The 19,656-nt window shown below is 40.0% G+C and overlaps 1 protein-coding gene across 1 annotated transcript in view; it reads left to right on the top strand.

Moving 5' to 3' along the window:
• Positions 1 to 734: 734 nt before the first annotated feature.
• Positions 735 to 19,656, top strand: part of cspg4ba (chondroitin sulfate proteoglycan 4ba) — a 30,783-nt gene continuing 11,861 nt past the window's right edge. The window contains exons 1-5 of the mRNA XM_023269177.3: positions 735 to 1,006; positions 6,091 to 6,254; positions 9,458 to 13,024; positions 13,502 to 13,975; positions 14,565 to 14,741. Of these exons, the coding sequence (XP_023124945.2) occupies positions 922 to 1,006; positions 6,091 to 6,254; positions 9,458 to 13,024; positions 13,502 to 13,975; positions 14,565 to 14,741 (4,467 nt within the window). The 5' untranslated portion in view covers positions 735 to 921. The remainder of the gene's footprint in view (positions 1,007 to 6,090; positions 6,255 to 9,457; positions 13,025 to 13,501; positions 13,976 to 14,564; positions 14,742 to 19,656) is intronic.

The raw sequence follows: 19,656 nt of genomic DNA, 5'->3' as shown, positions 1-19,656 counted from the left end.
TTGATTACTTACAAAAAGGCAATTATTATTATTTGTACTAATTTTGTAAAAATGCCCCAATTTGCAATAATTTCCTTAAGGCAAATCAGAACATTACATAAAGCCAGCCTCAAAGTTTTTACCAAAGGCATATTAAATATCTCTTTGTATCACTACATAAAAAATACCATGTAATTTTTATATATATATATATATATATATATATATATATATATATATATATATATATATATATATATATACACTCACATGCACAGTTTGCACTCCCAGTATCAAAGCTATACCACTTTACAATGCACTGCACTTTCACTGCCTCTTTTGCACTTTTGATTAGATGCACCACTGCATTTATTTATCTAAGTACGCTACAATAACAGCAAAGTTGAATATGAAGAAACCTCTCTGTAAAAAAAAAAACCTTCGCAATATAGACATCAGAAAAACTGTAAGAAGTCCAGATTTTTGGCTCACAGTATAAACAATATATTTTGATAGTGGCACTTGTATGTGTATTTTGGATGTTTTCTTTATTAGTAGTCTGAAAGAAGACATGGTGATTCGATGAATAAAACCTGCAGCGTTTCTTCTTTTCTTCTTCTTCTTCTTCTTCTTCTTCTCCTCCTCCTCCTCCTCCTTCTTCTTCTTCTTCTTCTTCTCCTCCTTCTCCTTCTTTCAGCTTTTATTTTGAAATGCTTAGTCTTCACATGCGCGCTCCCGCCTCACACGCACGAGGCGGAGTTAGTTGCGGGTGCGCTACCGAGTGAACCTCCACTCCTTCAGTCTCTGCGTGTTTCTCGCCGTTGGACCGACGAGCTGCGGCGTTTTAAAGCGTTACCGACCCGTGAAGAGGCGGAAACCGAGTGTGTAAATATGTAACCGGACAGACGGTGACCGTTCGAGTTTCCACCGAGACCAGAAAAGATGGACTCTGATGCGAAAAGCACCAAGAAGTTGTTGCTCCGAGGTCTGCTTTGGTGGTCGCTCCTGGTCCAAGTGGCGTCTGGGGGTAAGAAATGCAACTTTCACAGACTGTTAATGTAAAAAAAAAAAAAAAAAAGAGAGAGGAAAAAGGCAAGGAATAAACTTATTTAGGCTGCGTTTAATTACTGGAATCATATCTTTATAGTAGTTAAGTTGGGCTATTTTTTGTAGTTTCTCCATGAAGACTTGTTTATTCCCGACAGCTTCTCATTTGTTGTAACAAAATAACATTTAGCTCCGTTTTCTGCAGGCTGTTTTACGCTGCAGCACTATTTCTGTAGCATCTCCGAAAGCAGGCTTAGTGTCACTTTACAGAGGATTTGTCAAATGTTTTCTTGACCTGCGGCAGTGGTGATAGTGACCTCACTTAGCAGAATTAAAAAGATATGAATGAGGACAGGTTGCACTGTCACGACTCCCTCCTTTTCTGTTAGCTTTTTCCATCGTGATTCCCTGTTGTTTTTAATATTAAATGAGCTGATATTTTCAATATTCCTCTCACATAACTGATTTGCGGTTGAGGTTCGCTAATCTGTGCATGCATGGATACACACTCACCTTATCAGAGGCAGCAGAAATGGGACTGTGATGCCCATTGCACTGGAAGAACTATCTGACTGTGACAATAGCACACTCAAATGAGTACAAATGGATGGACAGTTGTGTCGAGAGACCTAGGGGGGAAGCCTGTTTTTTCTCTCTCTCTTTTTTCTTTTATGGCATATATGTATATTATTTACAACCATGTGGGCATTCCTCACAGCCTGTCTGGTTGATTTGATCCCGGACATGTGTCCTCTAAATTCAGCCTTCATTCTGAGTGCCAGTGCCCCTCGGGGGATAATCAAGAATTATTCCACAGTGACTCACCATATCCTTACTATAGATGTTTTCTTTACTTCAGTGCATTTCTGAATGTTCTCCTTTTTCCCTTCGTGTAACAAAACAAGCCTTTTCCGAAGGCATCCCAGGCTCTGACAATGCATCGGAGTGGCAAGACGGTCAACAAAAAAAGCCAAAGAGGCACTTCACAGTCCGATTTGTTGTATAAACTGAGCAGTGAGCACACAGGCAGTGACAAGCTCTGGTTTTTGCCCCTCAAATTAACTGTATGTGGATGCTTGTTAAAAGGTCCTGTCACTTTGTTGCTTAAGAAGCGGTGTGTGACATCTCACAAAAAAAAAGGAAAAAAAATGTCCCTAATGCACAGAGAGCAGCCCTGCAGACATGTAGATTACAGAAGAAACACCTCGCAGTCACGTGGATTCTGCTCTCTGGCTGCTCTTTCATTAACATACCCCTTAAAATGTCCACGTTTCACCAAAAAAAAAAAAAAAAAAAGCTGAAGCAACCAAATATTTCTCCCCATGCACTTGTACCTTTTTGTAGTCATTCTGCATCTTTCCAAGAATTCACTTCCCTATAGGCAAGTTAGGCAGGAAGACCTTTTTTTGTTGTTTTAACCAAACTTGACGTCCAGTCTTATGACTTGAACGTCATCGTGAGGACGCCAAGATACAATTGAGCGTGCATCCTTGTGAATTTAACCGAAAATATCCTACCGCATTCCTCTTGACCAGATTTTGGAAATGCCTAATCCTTGTTATGTACACAGAGCCGGTCAGATGAATGAACATGACGTATAAAAGAGCGAGGACAGTAAACGTCACTCTGAGGATAAACAGTGGCGGATGCTGTACGCCTTGGGGCCAATCAGTTGTGTTTATTTGCAGCTACATTTAACAATTTAACCGTCACTACAGCCGAATGAGGACTGGAGTTTAGCACACACTGGTCAGTGGAAAAATACTTTTTCATGTGATTGTTTGGATGTAAAATATCACGTGAAAATGACAAAATAGTTGTATATCAATACCTATCGCAAAGGATATGTTTTCCATCATATTTTTGACTTTTTCAAGCGTGTCTGTGCTTATATAAAATTGTGCATTTGGGGGTTTGGGGCTTAATATTTTTAGAAAATTCGGTAATGCTACTATTTAGTGCAACATTCACCGGCTATAATTAGGGCTATGAAAAGGGAACCATGTGAGATGTAACATGAAGAAAGATGGCCAACTAGAAGCGCATTTATTTTGGATAAACTAACGAGTGGATCTTGTTTAAAAGTTGAGCACATTTTGTTTTTAAGATCTGGCTTTGTTAAGATAGGTTTTATTAAATATGATGCCACTTACATGACTTAGACTCATTCATATGCACATTTTCCTTGTATGATCATTGACACTGATGACTTGCAACATATATTTTTGTCAATTTATGACACTGTAATCTTTAAGTGAACCTTGAAATTGAAATGGTTTTGTGTCTGTAATCTGCCTTTCTTCGCCAAGAGGCACTTAAAACGAGATCCTTAATCTCTTCTGTAATGAAACGTTTCCAGGTTAAATAAATAAAATTAAATTAAGATTAGAGTACTGAAGATTAGAGGGCTGCAAGCGTAGTTAGGTAATCAATTGGTTAAACAGAAAATTACTGTTATTGGCATTTGTACAGCTATGTAATGAAGACCAAATAGTCCTTATCTTCTCAGTTGTTAGTTTCTTAGTCTTATGTGATACTAAATTGAGTGTGTTGGTGATTTTACTTTGTTTGGAGAACACAATGTGATTGAAATTGCCATTTTTTCTTACTTTTTCCTCATTTTATGGACGATTAATTGACTACTTGAAAAAACAGCACGCTAATATTGATGAAAGTACTTACAAGAAATCGACAAACTCTATTTGCTGGGATCAAAGAAGAGGGGGCTGCAGATGTATGAAACACCGTAACTGGATAAATTCAGGTTAACAAAGTGTGACTTTTGCATAAAGCATGTTGTACATAATTTGCAGTTGTGCTTGTAAGTTTATATGTCCTGACAAAATTTGTGAAATATTGTCTTCTTTTTTTTTTTTTTTAGAAAATAGGGCTGCACAGTGGCTCAGTGAATAGCACCATTGCAGATCACATCCCGGCCTGGGCCTGGGATCTTTCAGTGTGGAGTTTGCATGTTCTCCCTGTGCACGCGTAGGTTTTCTCTGGGTACTCCGGCTTCCCTCCACATTCCAAAAACATGCTGAGGTTAATTGGTAACTCTCAATTGTCCGTAGGTATGAATGGAGTGTGCTTGTTTGTGTCTATGTGTAGCCCTGTGATAGACTGGCGACCTGTCCAGAGTGTCCCCTGCCTTCCCTCTGGGTCAGCTGGGATAGACTCCAGGCCCCCCGTGGCCCTAATGAGGATTAAGCGGTGTAGAGATAATGAGTGGATGGATGGATGTTTGATCATGGAAAAGCTTTTCTTTCATTAGTGGGTATTGGTCATGCAAATTTATTTATTGTCATGCAATTGTGTTTGCTCTGATCATTCATGTTTTCATTAAAGAATGGTCCCCATTTTACTAATTCTGCCAGGGTGAGTAAACTTATGAGCACAACTGTATCTAGAAAGTAAAGATCTTTATTTGCATGGTTGAAAATTTAGTCCAGAGGAAGTAAAACAGATGAGTGCCGTCTTAGGGATAGAGAATTAGTGTTTTCTGTCGTCCTTCATAATGGAAAAACGCGTTTTTTGTCTGCTAAGTATAGGTTTATGAAGACTGAGTTGGCTGTTAAAATTTAAAACATTTAAATTATAGTTCTTGGAGAAGGCCTTGGAGATTAGGAAATAATTAAAGACTTCTTTCTTCTGCTGTTGAGGTTACAACGATTATATAAAAAAAAAAGCTCTTAAATATTTATGTCTTAAAAGTTTAACTGTGTTCCAGAAGATTCATGTCATTTTAAAAAATACACTAACGCTGGTTCACACTGTTTTCTTTCTCTACTATTAGCCCCTGTTAATTGATTACTGCATATTGATATGCCTGAAGGGCTCATTTACAGGCCTTACTAGTTTAATTGTACACATTTTTAATCCATTGTTTGGACAGATTGTATCTGGTCAAGCCAACTACACATTAGGGCATTAACCCTTTTAGGAGCGAAAACTGTTTGTGAACTCACATTGACTTCATCCGGCGTCCCCAGTGAGTCACTCTGGCCCATTAGCAGAAGGCTGGCCGTGCCCCTGAGTCATGAACTCCAAACGAATCAAACACCGAACGGGCATGTTTCTTCACAGAGGCGAAGATGTTTGCTAACCTTTGAATATGCGTGGGACTCTGGAGCTCATTAAAAACTGAACTGGTGGTGCCCAGGCAAGGAGATGAGAACGCTTCAGAGCACGTTAGTCCGATTACAGGGTGATGTGAAATGGCAGGGAAGTGAGGTTGAAGAAACAGCTGGGTACGTCCGCCATGCTGTTTCTGGAACATGGGGCCACAGACAATGTGGGGACGTCAGAGCCTTTCATGTTCAGGTTGAAGGTTCCTGTCAGGGCAGGGCAGGCCTAAACATGTCCGACTCCCTCCGAGCTACCTTCTCATCCACTGCCTCAGTTTGTGTGCTGTTGTTATGGCATTAAGATCTAATACCTTTAAAATTCACTTTTGTCACTAATACAGTTTTGGACAGTCCAGTACCAACTTTCTCCTGAAGCTCCAAACGTAACATAAACCTGCAATTCTGTCGCTATAGCTTTCTTTCGTGTCAAAGGTGGTTATTGTTCTATAGGTACAAGCTTTAAAGCTGTGATAATTTTACTTTTGTCATACTTGAACGCATGTAAATCATGTTTGAGCACATAAAGTACAAACACAACCAGCCCACCATGAAGGCTTATCCAAAGAATCTTAGCATTCTTTTGAATCAGGTGGGGTATAATTTGTGAACTGTGTGTGTTGTAAAGCTCTGGGGGGAATGTGTGTGCATGTGCTTCCCACTTCCACAGACTCTGCAAAGAACAACCAGGATGATAATTAGACTGGCTTTTATATCTAAATGTCACATGTTGGCTATATTAAGACCATAATGCTTGACTTGACTTGCTCCGTGTTTTTTTGTAGTTGCTGCTACTGTACTTTCTGTTCCAGCTCTCTCTCCTACTCGTCTCAGTTTTAATAATTGTGATGTCAGCTGCGAAAGACAGTGAACGCCACATTTGAACACACGCTCTCTAATTTTCTATTCTTTTAAATGTGTCTCTTTGATGTCTCCCTTACAGCTTCCTTCTATGGTGACGGCTTTGTGCAGCTCAAGGCAGCAGAGTCGTCCGACCATAATGTGCTCCGTATTCGCTTCCGGACCTCCAGCACCAACGGCCTGCTGTTTCTCGCTGCCGGTCAGGCGAGCTACTTGCTACTAGAGCTCCATGCTGGTCGCCTGCAGGTGGGTACATGCATGGCTCCAGCAAAGGAACATATGTGTTCAAGCATATATGGACATGCATTTGCACATATACTTACTTGCATAAAAAAAACATACACACAATAGCTTCTGCTCGACTGCATGCACAACACAACTGACACACCAACGCCGACCACCGTAAGCTATGGCTCCATCTCAGATGACAGTGTCGGTCTCTCAGCACAGTTAATACAAGCAGACAAGCCTGTGTGGTGTCAGCTGAGCACTAACTCCACACTAGTCACTTCTTGTCACAGCAGAATTAAGGAGGTCGCTGCTTTCACTGTATGAGAATGATGGAGTGGTGGTTGGGGAACTGTTCATTCCAGCCAGGTGACTTAGACGGGATCACTGTGCAACACATACCAGCCTCTTACCACCTCTCACCAACAACTGAATTCTGTTAAACTAATTTAAACTATTAATCATTGTGCTACATCACTTTTTGTGCTGTTGTCACTGTCATACAGTGCAATATAATATATATATATGCTAACTAATGATTTTTTTTTGTATTAATTTTTATTGTCAGTTAATTATTCCATGAAATGTCAAACAACTGTAAGAGCAAAATCTTCAGATATCCTAATTTGAATGACCAACAGTGGAAAACAATATGATTACCTTCAGTTTAGAGTGATATGAAATAGGATAGTGCAGCCAGTCCTCACATTTGAGAGGCTGGAGCCAAAATAATGAAATCAATCAATCATTTTCGATTGAACAACAAATCATTCCATTCTCTTGAGTATGTATTGTGCTTTTTATACAGTCTCATCCTCTATAATATTATGGAAGAAGGTATTCTTTGTGCTGTTCTTTTTTCCTTATACAGCAAAATGGTTTCAACATTGTTAGTTGCTGTAATAGTTTCCTGCCTGTGTTTGCTGAGTAAAACTGCAGTGACCTTTTGTTGAGTTTAGTCACAAAATGTCCTAAAAATCATCCTTCAAAGTTTTAGTTATTTAAAAGTCACTTAGCATTCATACATGAACCAACCAGTGTTGTTCTTGTAATGAATAATTGAGATGGCCTGTAATATTTATTAATGAGCATAGTGAGTTTCATAGTCGAATAAGCTTAAATTACTAGGTCAGAAAAACCAACAGTGAACAACAGTAAAACTGTGTGTCAGTTTCTAATAGAAAGAAATGTAATATGCAATACCTCTTTCCGATTTAATGGCAAAATACTGTATGTTCACCTTGGGCACTTTTTGAAAATTTAGGATGGGTTTGTTTCCAAAGTTGGCTGCACTATTTTAAGCCCACTACATGAGTCTTGCATGGAGGATTTAAGATTTCCTTTGAGACTACTTCTATAGCATCCTGTAAGCAGCTCTGCCAGGCTAAATCAGCATACAGAATGGACACATGTACTGTTGGAAGCCTTTTTTTTAATATGCAGACACAAACGTGAGAAACACAGGAAGTCCTGAGATCTGAAATATAGCTTTTGTGCTTCACACTCGGCAAATCCTTGTGACTAAGCTTCTTTTTGTGTTAGACTTTCGCTGCCGGGAATGAATCACACTGACAACTGTGTTGCATTGCTGTACTTCACTGAGCACGAGGAGTGAGCTGCACGTCCCTGCTCTTTAAACTGGCACTGGTCACGATTTTAAATTATTTTTATTCACCCGCACAAGTTTTCCTCTGGCTCAGGGTGTCATTGCATGTGAGTCAGATATGAGCGTTGCTGCCTGGAAACCCCTGCATGGAGAGCAGCGGCTCAACAGCAAGCCTTGACAAGCGCATCATGTAAATGCAGCATTAGTTTGAGATGGTGACATGATGCTATGAGGATGTAGCTGAAGGCAAAGAGAGAATAGTGCTCTTCCTGCTTTAAATTGCAGACAAAGCGCCCTGTGATAACAACATCATGACATCATGGCAAATGAGCAGTATAAACCCGGTGTTGCCCTTCCCAGGTGTCCCAGTATCTACAGTTGATCATTTCATTTGTACACGTCATAAGTTATACAAATAATTATCTGAAACAAATAAATAGTTTAAGAACCTAATTATTTTTGCATTTGTATTTTTGCTAACATGCATGTGTTTAGTAAATATAACATGTTCTCTTTTACTGTCTAAGTTTTGAATGAACTGATAGTAGCAGTTAGATGAAAAATTGAGGGATCATCGGTTATTACAGTTCATCCATCAAAGTCTACCTAAATTTTACCAATACTCGTTGAGAAACTTGACTCACAACTACAAATGTCAAACTCATAATAGTGTCAAAGGAAAAGTCAAGGTACCACTGACTTTATCAGGATTCATCCTTGAAGTACTAACAATGCCAACAAAAAATGCTGTCTAGACTAGATGTTGAGAAATTTCAGGAGAACTGTAAATCTTGACTTGCTCACTGAATAAAGCGAAAGTTGGCGGATCATCAAGATCAAAAGGCTTCCTTCTTTTGGCACCACAGCTATCTCTGGCAAATTAGCGACAATCCATTTAATAATTGCTAATAGAGGTCACTATAATGCAAAAATAAAACAAAGTGTTAGAGGAATAAGCATTGACCTCCACTCAAGTCAGTAGACCTCGACCATGAATGACTGTCTGTATGCTATTACAGTATTCTATAATATAAGCTCTTTGTTTAGAATTTTTGTTGGCCTTTTTTATTATATAAGACAGTAGAGAGAGAGACAAGAAATGTGGGGGAATGACATGCAGTAAATGGCTAGGGGCTGGATTCGAACCCATGACCGCTGCATCGGGGACTATAGCCCCTGTTTATGGGTCACCCGCTCAGCCAGCTGAGCTATCTAGGCACTCTATAATATAAATTTTTAAGACAAATCAGTCTGGACGCAGGTGGTAGACCCACAGACCAACTCTGTCATTCCTGGATCTATACTATTGTTCTATTATTATTTTATTCTTATCACTATGTCTACTGTTACATAAGCTGCTGTAACAATGTAAATTTCCCCTGGAGTGGGGAGAAATAAAGAACTTTATCTTATCTTATCTTATCTTATCTAAACCTCTAGCGTTTCTAACAATGACAGCTGTCATGTTTAATGTGGGACATCAGAAGAATATCTCTTCTAAATTGACAATCTTAAATTTGAAGCTGAGTTTCTGCTTTTATCACAATGTGCTTTTGGCTTGTAGTTCTGTAATACAGCATATTTTGAAATCCAGTTGTTTTATTTCTTCTCTTAGCTGAAACTGGACCTTGGATCAGGGGAGCAGATGTTGGAATCGGAGCGAGGCACCCAGCTCAATGATCTGGCCTGGCACTCTGTGGAGGTCCACCATGCGCAGCTCAACGTCACCCTGACTGTTGACAAAAACTCTCACACGATTGTAAATATGCCAGGTTCCCATCACAATCTCAACATTGTAGATGGTCTTTATGTGGGAGGCTCAGGAGGCTTAGACAGACTTTACCTGCCCAGAAACCCGATCGGCTTCCGAGGCTGCTTGGAGGAGGTGGTCTTCAACGAGCATGACATACTGTCATCGTTGAGGCCGTATACTGGATTCAAGAGTGTCCATGAAGTGTCTTTAGGCTGCAGCCCCCAATTCTTTGCCACTAAGGAGGATCCCATCAGCTTCTTTAGCTCCAGGGCTTACATTTCTCTTCCAACCTGGAATGCCCAGCAAGAGGCTTTATTTGAATGTGTTGTGCACACTTCAGCTAAAGAGGGAATTATCCTCTACAGTTCAGCCAGAGAGGGGGATTTTGTGGCTCTGGAGATTCAGGAAGGTTTACCAGTGGCCATTGTTGGGAAAGGTGGAGCCAAAACTGAGCTCCGTTCACTCACATTCATCAATGACAGGAAATGGCACTCTATCAAGATGCATTTTACTTCCAAAAGCCTTGAATTGACTGTTGATGGAGAGATGGTAAAAAGCAGCATTAGTTCACGTTCAAAGGGGCTTCAGCTTAAAGGTTTTCTGTTTGTAGGAGGTATTGATGACAGCACCAGATCAGAAGCCAGAAAAGTGGGGATCATCTCTGTGTCTGGAAAACGGGTCAGAGGAGGCTCTTTCAAAGGATGTTTAAAGCACATAGAAGTCAACAGTGTCAAGATGGGCCTTTCTAATGCTGTAGTCACCAAAGATATCTCAGTTGGTTGTGAACCAGAGAAAGAACAAGAACCATCAACTACTGTGAGTCCAACAAGTGCTCCAGGATCCCTTTTTCACTTAGTGACGCCAACACCGTCACTGTATATGTCCACCCTTGCAAGGGGCTTGGACAGAAGGTATGGCTCAAATTTTGTGCAGGTTAAAAACCTTGTAGTCCAGGAGGGTGGTCGATCATCTCTTGATGCCAAACACATCAAAGTTCTTTTAGACTTCAAAAAGCTTGGCATTCGTCAGTCTCAAATTACATTCCGAATTCGTGAGCAACCAGTTCGAGGTCAAATAAGGCTTGATGTTGATCAAGACCAAGAGGAAAACACCTTCAGCATGTTGGACCTTTGGCATGGGCGAGTCATGTACATCCACGGAGGCTCTGAGGAACCAGATGACTTCTTCATGTTTTCAATTTTTTCTAGTAGTAGAAAGCAAGTTCCGGACTATCTGAATGGTGACAAACTGTACCGTTACAATATTTCTGTGACACCCACCAATGATGCGCCTGAATTGAGTCTACCTGAAGGGAATCTCTTTGTCCTGTTGGAGAACTCAAAGAAACGCCTCACCACAGATGTTCTGAAGGCCACAGACATTGACAGCACCTACACCGACCTTGTGTTCTCTGTGCTTGGGAACCTGAATGCTGATGCAGGATATCTGGAAATCGAAAGCAACCCTGGCAGGGCAGTGACCTCATTTTCATATGATGACTTGGAGGAACTGAGGGTTTACTATGTTCACACAGGGGTTAGAAACTCAAGGATAGTTCTTAGAGTTAGCGATGGGGAAAAGGTCAGCAACACCGTGGTTCTAAGGGTTATGGCTGTAGCACTGGAGTATAAGATTGCCAACAACACGGGCCTTGAGATCATTCAAGGAGAGGCGGCTATAATTGGTTCGAAGCAGTTGGCTGTACAGACCAATGCTGTGAAACAAGTTATAGACATCCGGTATGATATCATTGAAGCCCCACAGTATGGAGAACTCCAGAGACTTCACTCAAGTGGCGAATGGAGACCCACTGACTCGTTTTCACAAAGGCTTCTAGAAAAAGAGCGTCTGAGGTACGTTAGCACTTTTCAAGACATCCAAACCACCAATGCCACTGATTACTTTAAGTGCAAAGTTAATGTAGCTGCAAGGGCAACCACGGAAATACTCTTCCCAATCACAGTGCAGTGGGTGAAATACCACATGGTGAGGAATGATATGATAGATTTGGATAAAGTTAGAAAAGTGACACTGAATTCAGAATCTCTTTTTGCCACAGTTGAAGGTGTGGCTCTCTCAGAGAATGACCTTTATTTTCGGGTTCTCACCACACCAAAGAAAGGGAAACTCCTACTGGACACCACAGTGCTAAAGAAGAACTCGACCTTCAGCCAAAAAGACGTGACAGATTTAAAAGTACATTATGAGCTAGTTGACAGACCATATGAAGATACGACTGACAGGTTCAAATTTCAGCTGGTTTCCAAACACGCTCAGTCCCAGAATTATGATTTCCAGTTTTCCATTAAAGCTGACGTGAACAGTGTGTTTATAAGAAATGAAGGACTTATGCTTCAGGAAGGAGAAAGTAAACTTATCACAAAAGATGAGCTGTTTGCAGAGACTTTGAGTACAAAGGACATGTTCTACACAGTCATAGACAGCCCCAAACATGGAAAACTAGCCCGGATCAGTCAGTCAAATTCCAATGCTAGCTATGTCAACATCTTAACCTTTAGCAATCAGGATATATTAGATGAACGGATAATGTACATCCACGATGACAGTGAAACTACTCAAGACGAGTTCACTTTCATAGCCTCCACCAACCAAGGCTTCAAATCTTCCATCACAGATGATGAAATTGGCTCCAAAGAAGGAATATTCAACATATCTGTTCAGCTAGTCAATGACCAAAAGCCAGTACGTGTTATTGATAAAGTTTTCCATGTAGTAAGAGATGGACAGAAATTACTCACAATTGAAGATTTGTGCTATCACGATGCCGACTCTGACGACAGCCAGTTGATTTACACCCGACGTGGAATCCCAATGGGAGACCTGGTGCTAGTTAATGATACCACTCATCGGCTGTTCCAGTTTCGACAGAAGGATTTGGAAGAAAAACGAGTGTTGTTCATTCACAAAGGTGTGAGCACCGGCAGGTTTGTACTCTTTGTCTCAGATGGGAAACATTTTGTATCAAGCCTTTTAGACATCAGTGCACATGACCCTTTCCTGAAGATTGGAAATAACACTGGCCTGTTGGTTCAGAAAGGACAATCGGTGACATTTTCCGCCAGCAATTTTAGTGTCATATCAAATTTGGACATTAGAGATGATAAGGAGGTCACCTTCAGGTTGGATGAGGCTCCCAAGTATGGAAGTCTTTATCGTGACAAGGCAAAGGAGGAGTCATTCACACAGCGTGACCTAAAGGACGGGCTGATCTCCTATCGGCACAATGACAGCAAACACCTGGCAGACCATTTCAACTTAACAGTAAAAGCTAAAAGTTTTCAGCTTGCAGCGAGAATCCATGTGAAGGTTTACCTGGAAAGTCATCAGAGGCCTCCCATCGTCCAGCATCACAACACTTTACTGGTGGAAGAGGGTAAACCAGGGAAGATTGATGAAACTATACTAGAGGTGAGTGTTTCAAAAGAAGAGATTTGAAATTTCCGAATAAAAAGTAGCCATGCCATTTTTATTTTGTTTCAAAAAACATCAAGGCAATCATCCAGTACCATTGCAGTTGTATGTAATGTTATTCAGTTTTACTAGTTCTTTATTTTTTAAACACCTAGATGGATTATTCATTCATCAACATTTCAGGTTAAGGCTTGCTATCCTGAAACAAGCATTAATTATTCAAATTGTTTTGATCACAGAGTGAAAAAACTATGTTTGGCAGGTGATCTGAATTATAGAAGATCAGTTTAAGTTATTATCTTCACCATCCTGCTTTTTAACATGGCTGAAGGAGTAAAAACTGAATAGTGAGCAATGTTTGTTTTTACATTTTACAATATTGTCAAGTTACATTTAGAATTAAATGGAAACTAAACCTTAGGGACAAATGCGACATTTCAGATTTTACCACTGGATGTTTTCTGATTGTTGCAGGTCACTCACGAGGACAACCTGCCATCTGAGATTGTATTCACAGTCAAGGTAGCCCCGTCTCATGGCTTTCTCCGGCGTTTTGTTGAAGCGGAGCAGCGCTACATCGGAACCAAACAGTACCCTGTCAACACTTTCACCCAAGATGAGATAAACAGTGGGAACATCCAGTACGTGCAGGTGGAGCCCAATAGAGTCAACGACACCTTCGTTCTCGATGCCACCAACGGGGTCACTGACGTCAGCAGCATAAGGATGTCTGTTGACATCATCCCACGATTCATCCCACTTCAGGTCACCAACTTCACGCTGAACGAAGGCGCCTCCAAGGCTCTGACTCAGGATGTGCTCAAAGTCACCAACAGACACTTTTCTGGAATCAACTTCTTTTATAGTTTGACTGAACGTCCGCAGCACGGTCACATTGAGCACTCTCGACATCCTGGTGTGCCTATAACCACTTTCACAAGGAAACAGGTGAGATATTCTAACAGGCACCTACATTTACCACAGAAAAATAGCAAGAAACTGGCAGTTGGATGGATGGATGGATAAATCATTCTATGTAGTGTGACAGTGGTATTTTTCATCTCCACAACTCATATTCATTGCACTTATTTCATGGTGTTTGAATTCATGATAATGATTGAAATGATCCATCAACTTATCCATGGATAGATAATTTGACTGATAAACATAGCAGTAATTACAGACTCAATTAATTAAATAATTGAATCTTTTCAGATTTAACCCTCATCTATGTGTATAACATAACATTCATCCTCAATTAAATTACCACATTAAATGAAAGCAAAAACAGCATTATCCCGGTTTGACCCCCTTCTTATCTCACCCTACCAAAGCACGTGACCTTGCTATTTTTTCAAGTTTTAATTGATTTATAAAACATGTCCTATGTTTTGTTTTTGTTACTATATTTGTAACATATCATGGAATAATAGATTATAGCAGGGGTCACAGAATGTTATAGCTTTGTGTGCTACTGTGTTTTAAATAAAGTTTTGCAGTTCCACCCTCCCTAATTATTCCTATGATCTTCACCCAGGTGGAACATGAATTCATTTACTACGTCCACGACAGCAGTGAAACTTTAGCCGACAATTTCACTGTGGTGGCCAACGACACAAGCCTGAGGAAGCAGAGCGCAGCTCAGACGGTGTCCATCCAGGTTACAGCTGTCAACGATGAGCCTCCTGTTATTACAGCCAACAGGGTCCTCAGGGTGAGTTTGCGTTACTGCTCTATATTTAAATTCTGGACACTTTTTTTTAAACTAGCAGGTCTGGCACCACAGCTAACTGTCAGACAATTTTCATGTGGGCAGTGTTGCAAGATGCCATGGCTGACTGGCTGTTTGCATGAGGGAAACTATGTTTGCTATGTGGAGGAGGGTCCAGAGGGGGCCTGGCAGCACAGAACAGACACTGACATATGTTTGAAGCGGCCTAGGACTTGTGCGAAAGTCTGTTGAAGTCTGCTAAGGTGTTACATCCTTAAGGGTGCTTTCACACTTGGTACTCCCTGCCAAACCTGAGTATGTTTGTTTTTGTAAAGATTACTTTTTTGGGGGGCTTTTCACTTTTATTTGGGACAGTGTTGAGAGACAGGAAAAGTGGGAGAGAGAGGAGGGTATTCACATGCAGCAAATAGACTACCATAGTCAGCTAGGATTGAACCAGGGATCCATTGTTCTGGGTGTTTCTGCCTTTATGGTATATGCCCTGATCATTTGGCTATCAGGCTGCCCCTTACTTGGGTATGTTAGAGCCCAAATTTCAGTATGTTTTGTCAGTGTGAATGCTCTGTATCCTATCTGGGCACATCATGACAATGTGTTCCCTGTCAGGTTTGAATGCTAACTGTGCCAAAATGAGGAAGTACATTGTTGAAGATGTAATGTCTGCATTACTCGACTGTTGTCAATCATTTTCAAACCTATAAAAAAGTAGTTCTCTTCACCACCTTTCTCCTCCAATAAGCACATATGTGCGCAAATCTCAACACTCACGTCGGCTCTCTTGTGTGACAGATGAAGTTTGAAAACAGGCAAGAGTCTGTTGAGTGTCATCCTTGTCTGAGCACCAAAAACAAAAGCAGCAGTAACAAGAAACAGTCTTTGCTAAAGTTAGCTGAAGGAACAGTATCAGTTGGATTCTGCGCACATCTTTACTGTGTACACGGATGTCATGTTAATGATGTTGTAAGCATACTTGGATATGGAACATTAATGTGATGTGAGCGCCAGCCAGCGGGGCAGTTTGGAGGAGGCGCCATCGTACTCAGCCCTGGCACCGATTAATCGTACCTAATCTGGCAGGGCCTGAAGATGGAGCTGCTATTCTGTGTAGTTTGAGTTAACTGGAAATGATTTGTAAGGCTTTTTATGAATACCAATGTTTAAATCAAATAGAAAATAACCCCCAGGCATTATACTGCCAATATGTCAAGTGACATATTTTCCAAAAATGGATTTAATCCATTCCAGGGCATCCGAGTGTTGAGTGGCATGATGCCACGGCCTGGAAATAGCAAACACTGTGACCACATGGCCTGAGTTCAGTTTGCTCTACTTTACATCTCTCTTCATTATTTTCCTATCCAGAAAACTCCACTGATTTTTCCCTTATGTCTACTTACATACGTTACATGCTCATAAATTTTGGTTAATTGTCTTGTGTGTCCATCTACTGAGCAGTACTGACTTGTAATGCTCAGTAATAGAAGTACAACTCTGCCAGCTTTAGTAGTTAGAGTTGGAAGAGGTCCAGCTGGAAAGAGAGGCTGAAATATAGGTCTCTATTGTCTATGGTGCTAAACTCCAGATGCTTCAAATTCTTCTGAGATCTTGCAGACTTAGAGAAGACCAATTTCTAGAATTTACTGCACTAAAGAACATTTTGAAGCCAATGGAATAAGTACTTTTAAACAGAAAGTGCAAAAACAAATATTGTAATACTGTTTATGATTTACGTGATCTTGACTGACAAACTGACCCACATATATGGATGTCAGATCTGTTTGACTCCAGTAGTGATCATTAGTCACTATATCATGCTTTACTAAATGTTAATGGAGGTCAGGATTTTTAAAAGAATCTGGTTTCTAAGTGGCCACAAGGTGGCCCTCTCCTACTTCTCATTATTTGGGGTCTCAAACTTGCACTTCAGAAGATTTTCATTAATTAACAGGTCCTCTTACAATCAGTTATTTATTCCCACCTAAAATTTGTCAGTCAGTTTTGAGACAGATTTGAAACTTTCTGAATCAATACTTGTAAAAAGACTTCTTATTTCTCTGTTTGTCAGTTCTGCCCCAGGGGTTACTTGTACATAATATCCGAGGTTGGCTGCCCTAAAATGGAGAAGTTTGTCTTAAAAACACAACAAAACTGTGCACTGTATGTTAAAAAGAAATGAAACACACCAATACAAATCACAGAAATGTCATTTCACTGGAACCAGATGAAACAGGTATTGTTTAACTGGATTTTACATTAATTGAGCGGCCGCTTACAGTTGTAAGCAGCATCTCCTCCAGATAAGTTCTCAATTTTTTGTTATGAGGACTTATCTAATGTGACAGAAGAAAACATGCTTAAGACCAACATAGAATATATTTAAGAGATTTTACTAAAATTACTTATTTAAATGGTTGACGTTTGGCTGTTTGGCAGAGGATCAAAGTGACAAGTGCAGTGAAGTTTGTTTTGTTTAAACTCGACCGTCATCTCCATCAGTAAATCTGCACCCTGATGAGCAGCAGACGCCTCGCTGTGTTGGAGGAATGGATCTGGACTCCAAGGGGCTGTTTGTGCAAATTGATCTCATGTGTCTTTTCTTTGAATCTGGTGAGTCACCCTGATGCTGTTGGTGATTCCTGCTGTGACTTCCTGTTATGTGCAGGGGGTTATTGAAGGTAGACTCATTTCCCACCAGTGGAACACACACTCACACATGTGGCGAGTGTTCTCATTTGGGGAGATGTTCTGCTGCAGGGCTAATGTGAAGCGTGTGGCGTCTCATGATATTTGTGGATGTGAGCTTTAGAAGTGCTAACTGAAACAGAACCACAGGCTTCTGTTCCAGTAAGTAACCCTCACAACAAAGTGTTTATAGTCCTTGAGTTTATCATTTTAGGTCAATTTTAGACCCACTGAACTCTACATAACCTAATTTTTTGTGATTTTATAAGGTAAAACCCACCCTCAGATACCATGTATATCAAGTTACATGGAATGCTTGTAGATTCAATGTATTTTCCCACATTTAAATTGCTTGTAAATGTATAGATAAAAGTCATATGGATTCTAAAAAATGAATGTGTGATTATAATTTAGTCCACTGAAGCAATCAGCAGATTGTCTTGTGCTGGGAAGTTGCAAAGCATATTTTCAACCTTTACCACATTTGTCAGGGGATTGGTTTTGAAACATCGTCATTGGGGGCTGATTCTCGCTTTGATGTATAGTCCTCTGTGGCACTTTTTGATTTAAACTGTTGCTTTGCATCATACGCACCGGATGCTGCCGTCTTGATTTCTCACACACACATCTTTCTGTTCTTCTTTTTTGTCAGCTGAACATTGTTTTTTCTTCTTTCATCCATCTTGCTGCCATTTACTACAGCTTTTGTTGATTTTTCCCTTTAATAATACAGATTTGCTTCTAAAGGGGGTTGACATATGAGTTCTGAAAGGCAATATGTGTCTGCAGGTGTTTTGTCACGTACTGTTTTGGGGGACTTTAGCAGTTGTTTTTTTCTTTTTTTGTTTTGTTTTTTTTGCACCCACTTTTTTGTCACCCTGCAATGTTTACTCCTGCAGCCTGCGATCACTGGCATTTCTCACATTAACCAACTTTCAGAGAGCAGCAGTGGGAACTTGAACTTGCACCTTAATAGTTTGCAAATGTGTGAACACTGAGATGACACAGCCATCACACCCTGTCTGTAAAATGCTGCATATCTTATGGTTTTAGTGTCCTTAAGTATACCATACTAAAAATGGCTCTAACAAGGGATTTGGACTTCTTTGTATAAAAAAAAGTGTGGTCTCCTCCATGTTTTGAACTCCATTATCTTCAACCAGAGTGGACATTGTGACCAAAGCTAACAGTAACACTTAACATTGCTATATTTTTAAATAAGTTGTCCCTTATTGTAAAAAATGTGCACAAAATTATTACTGCTAATCGGCCTTCTTAATTCTGTCACAGTCTGGGTGAAGTTGAGCTGCTGGTGAAGCTGTTGAAGTTGGAGTTAAGTCTTCTGGTTCATTCTTACCGCTCTTGACATCATTTTTAGCACCTATCTGGTGAACATCATGGCACATTTAGTAGCTAAATGCTCTTTTCACACCATCACAGAGTGAATATTAGACTCAGATTCACCATGTAGCCAGACGTGACTCCAAATGGAAACTAATATTATTTTATACATGCTGAATAAGACTATTGTCTGCAGTGACTTTATAAGTTAATTTACATGTAAGGATTGACAAAATGGGCCAAAAATACTCTATCTTTCTTTTTATAATTAGATAAGTTGTATTTTTTTTTAAATGTTCACTGTGACATAATATATAAAAATGCATTTGTCATAATTTTGTGAAATACACTACCATTCAAATGTTTAGGATCATTTAGAAATGTAATTTTGAAAGAAAAAAATTTTTTTTTGCAATGAAGATAACATTAAACTAATCAGAAATACAGTCTAGTCATTGCTAGTGTGGTAAATGACTATTCTAGCTGGAAACAGCTGATTTTTAATGGAGTATCTACATGGAGGTACAGAGGAACATTTCCAGCAACCATCACTCCTGTGTTCTAATGCTACATTGTGTTAGCTAATGGTGTTGAAAGGCTAATTGATGATTAGAAAACCTTTGTGCAATTATGTTAGCACATAAATAAAAATGTGAGTTCATGGAAAACATGAAATTGTCTGGGTGACAACAAACTTTTGAATGGTAGACATATATATTGAACAGTGTATATATACTTTCGGAAGCACACCCAGGATACAGCACATCTTTATTTGACTTTATATACATTGTGACAGCAGGAATCAATAGGTACCAGTGATAGTTAGTGGCCTTCATCACATTGCAGAAGACTTCTGTGACGGTAAGAAAAGTAC

The sequence above is a fragment of the Amphiprion ocellaris genome, chromosome 6 (assembly GCF_022539595.1).
Source record: "Amphiprion ocellaris isolate individual 3 ecotype Okinawa chromosome 6, ASM2253959v1, whole genome shotgun sequence".
Classification (NCBI taxonomy): domain Eukaryota; kingdom Metazoa; phylum Chordata; class Actinopteri; family Pomacentridae; genus Amphiprion; species Amphiprion ocellaris.
This window is presented reverse-complemented; position numbering and strand designations above follow the sequence as displayed.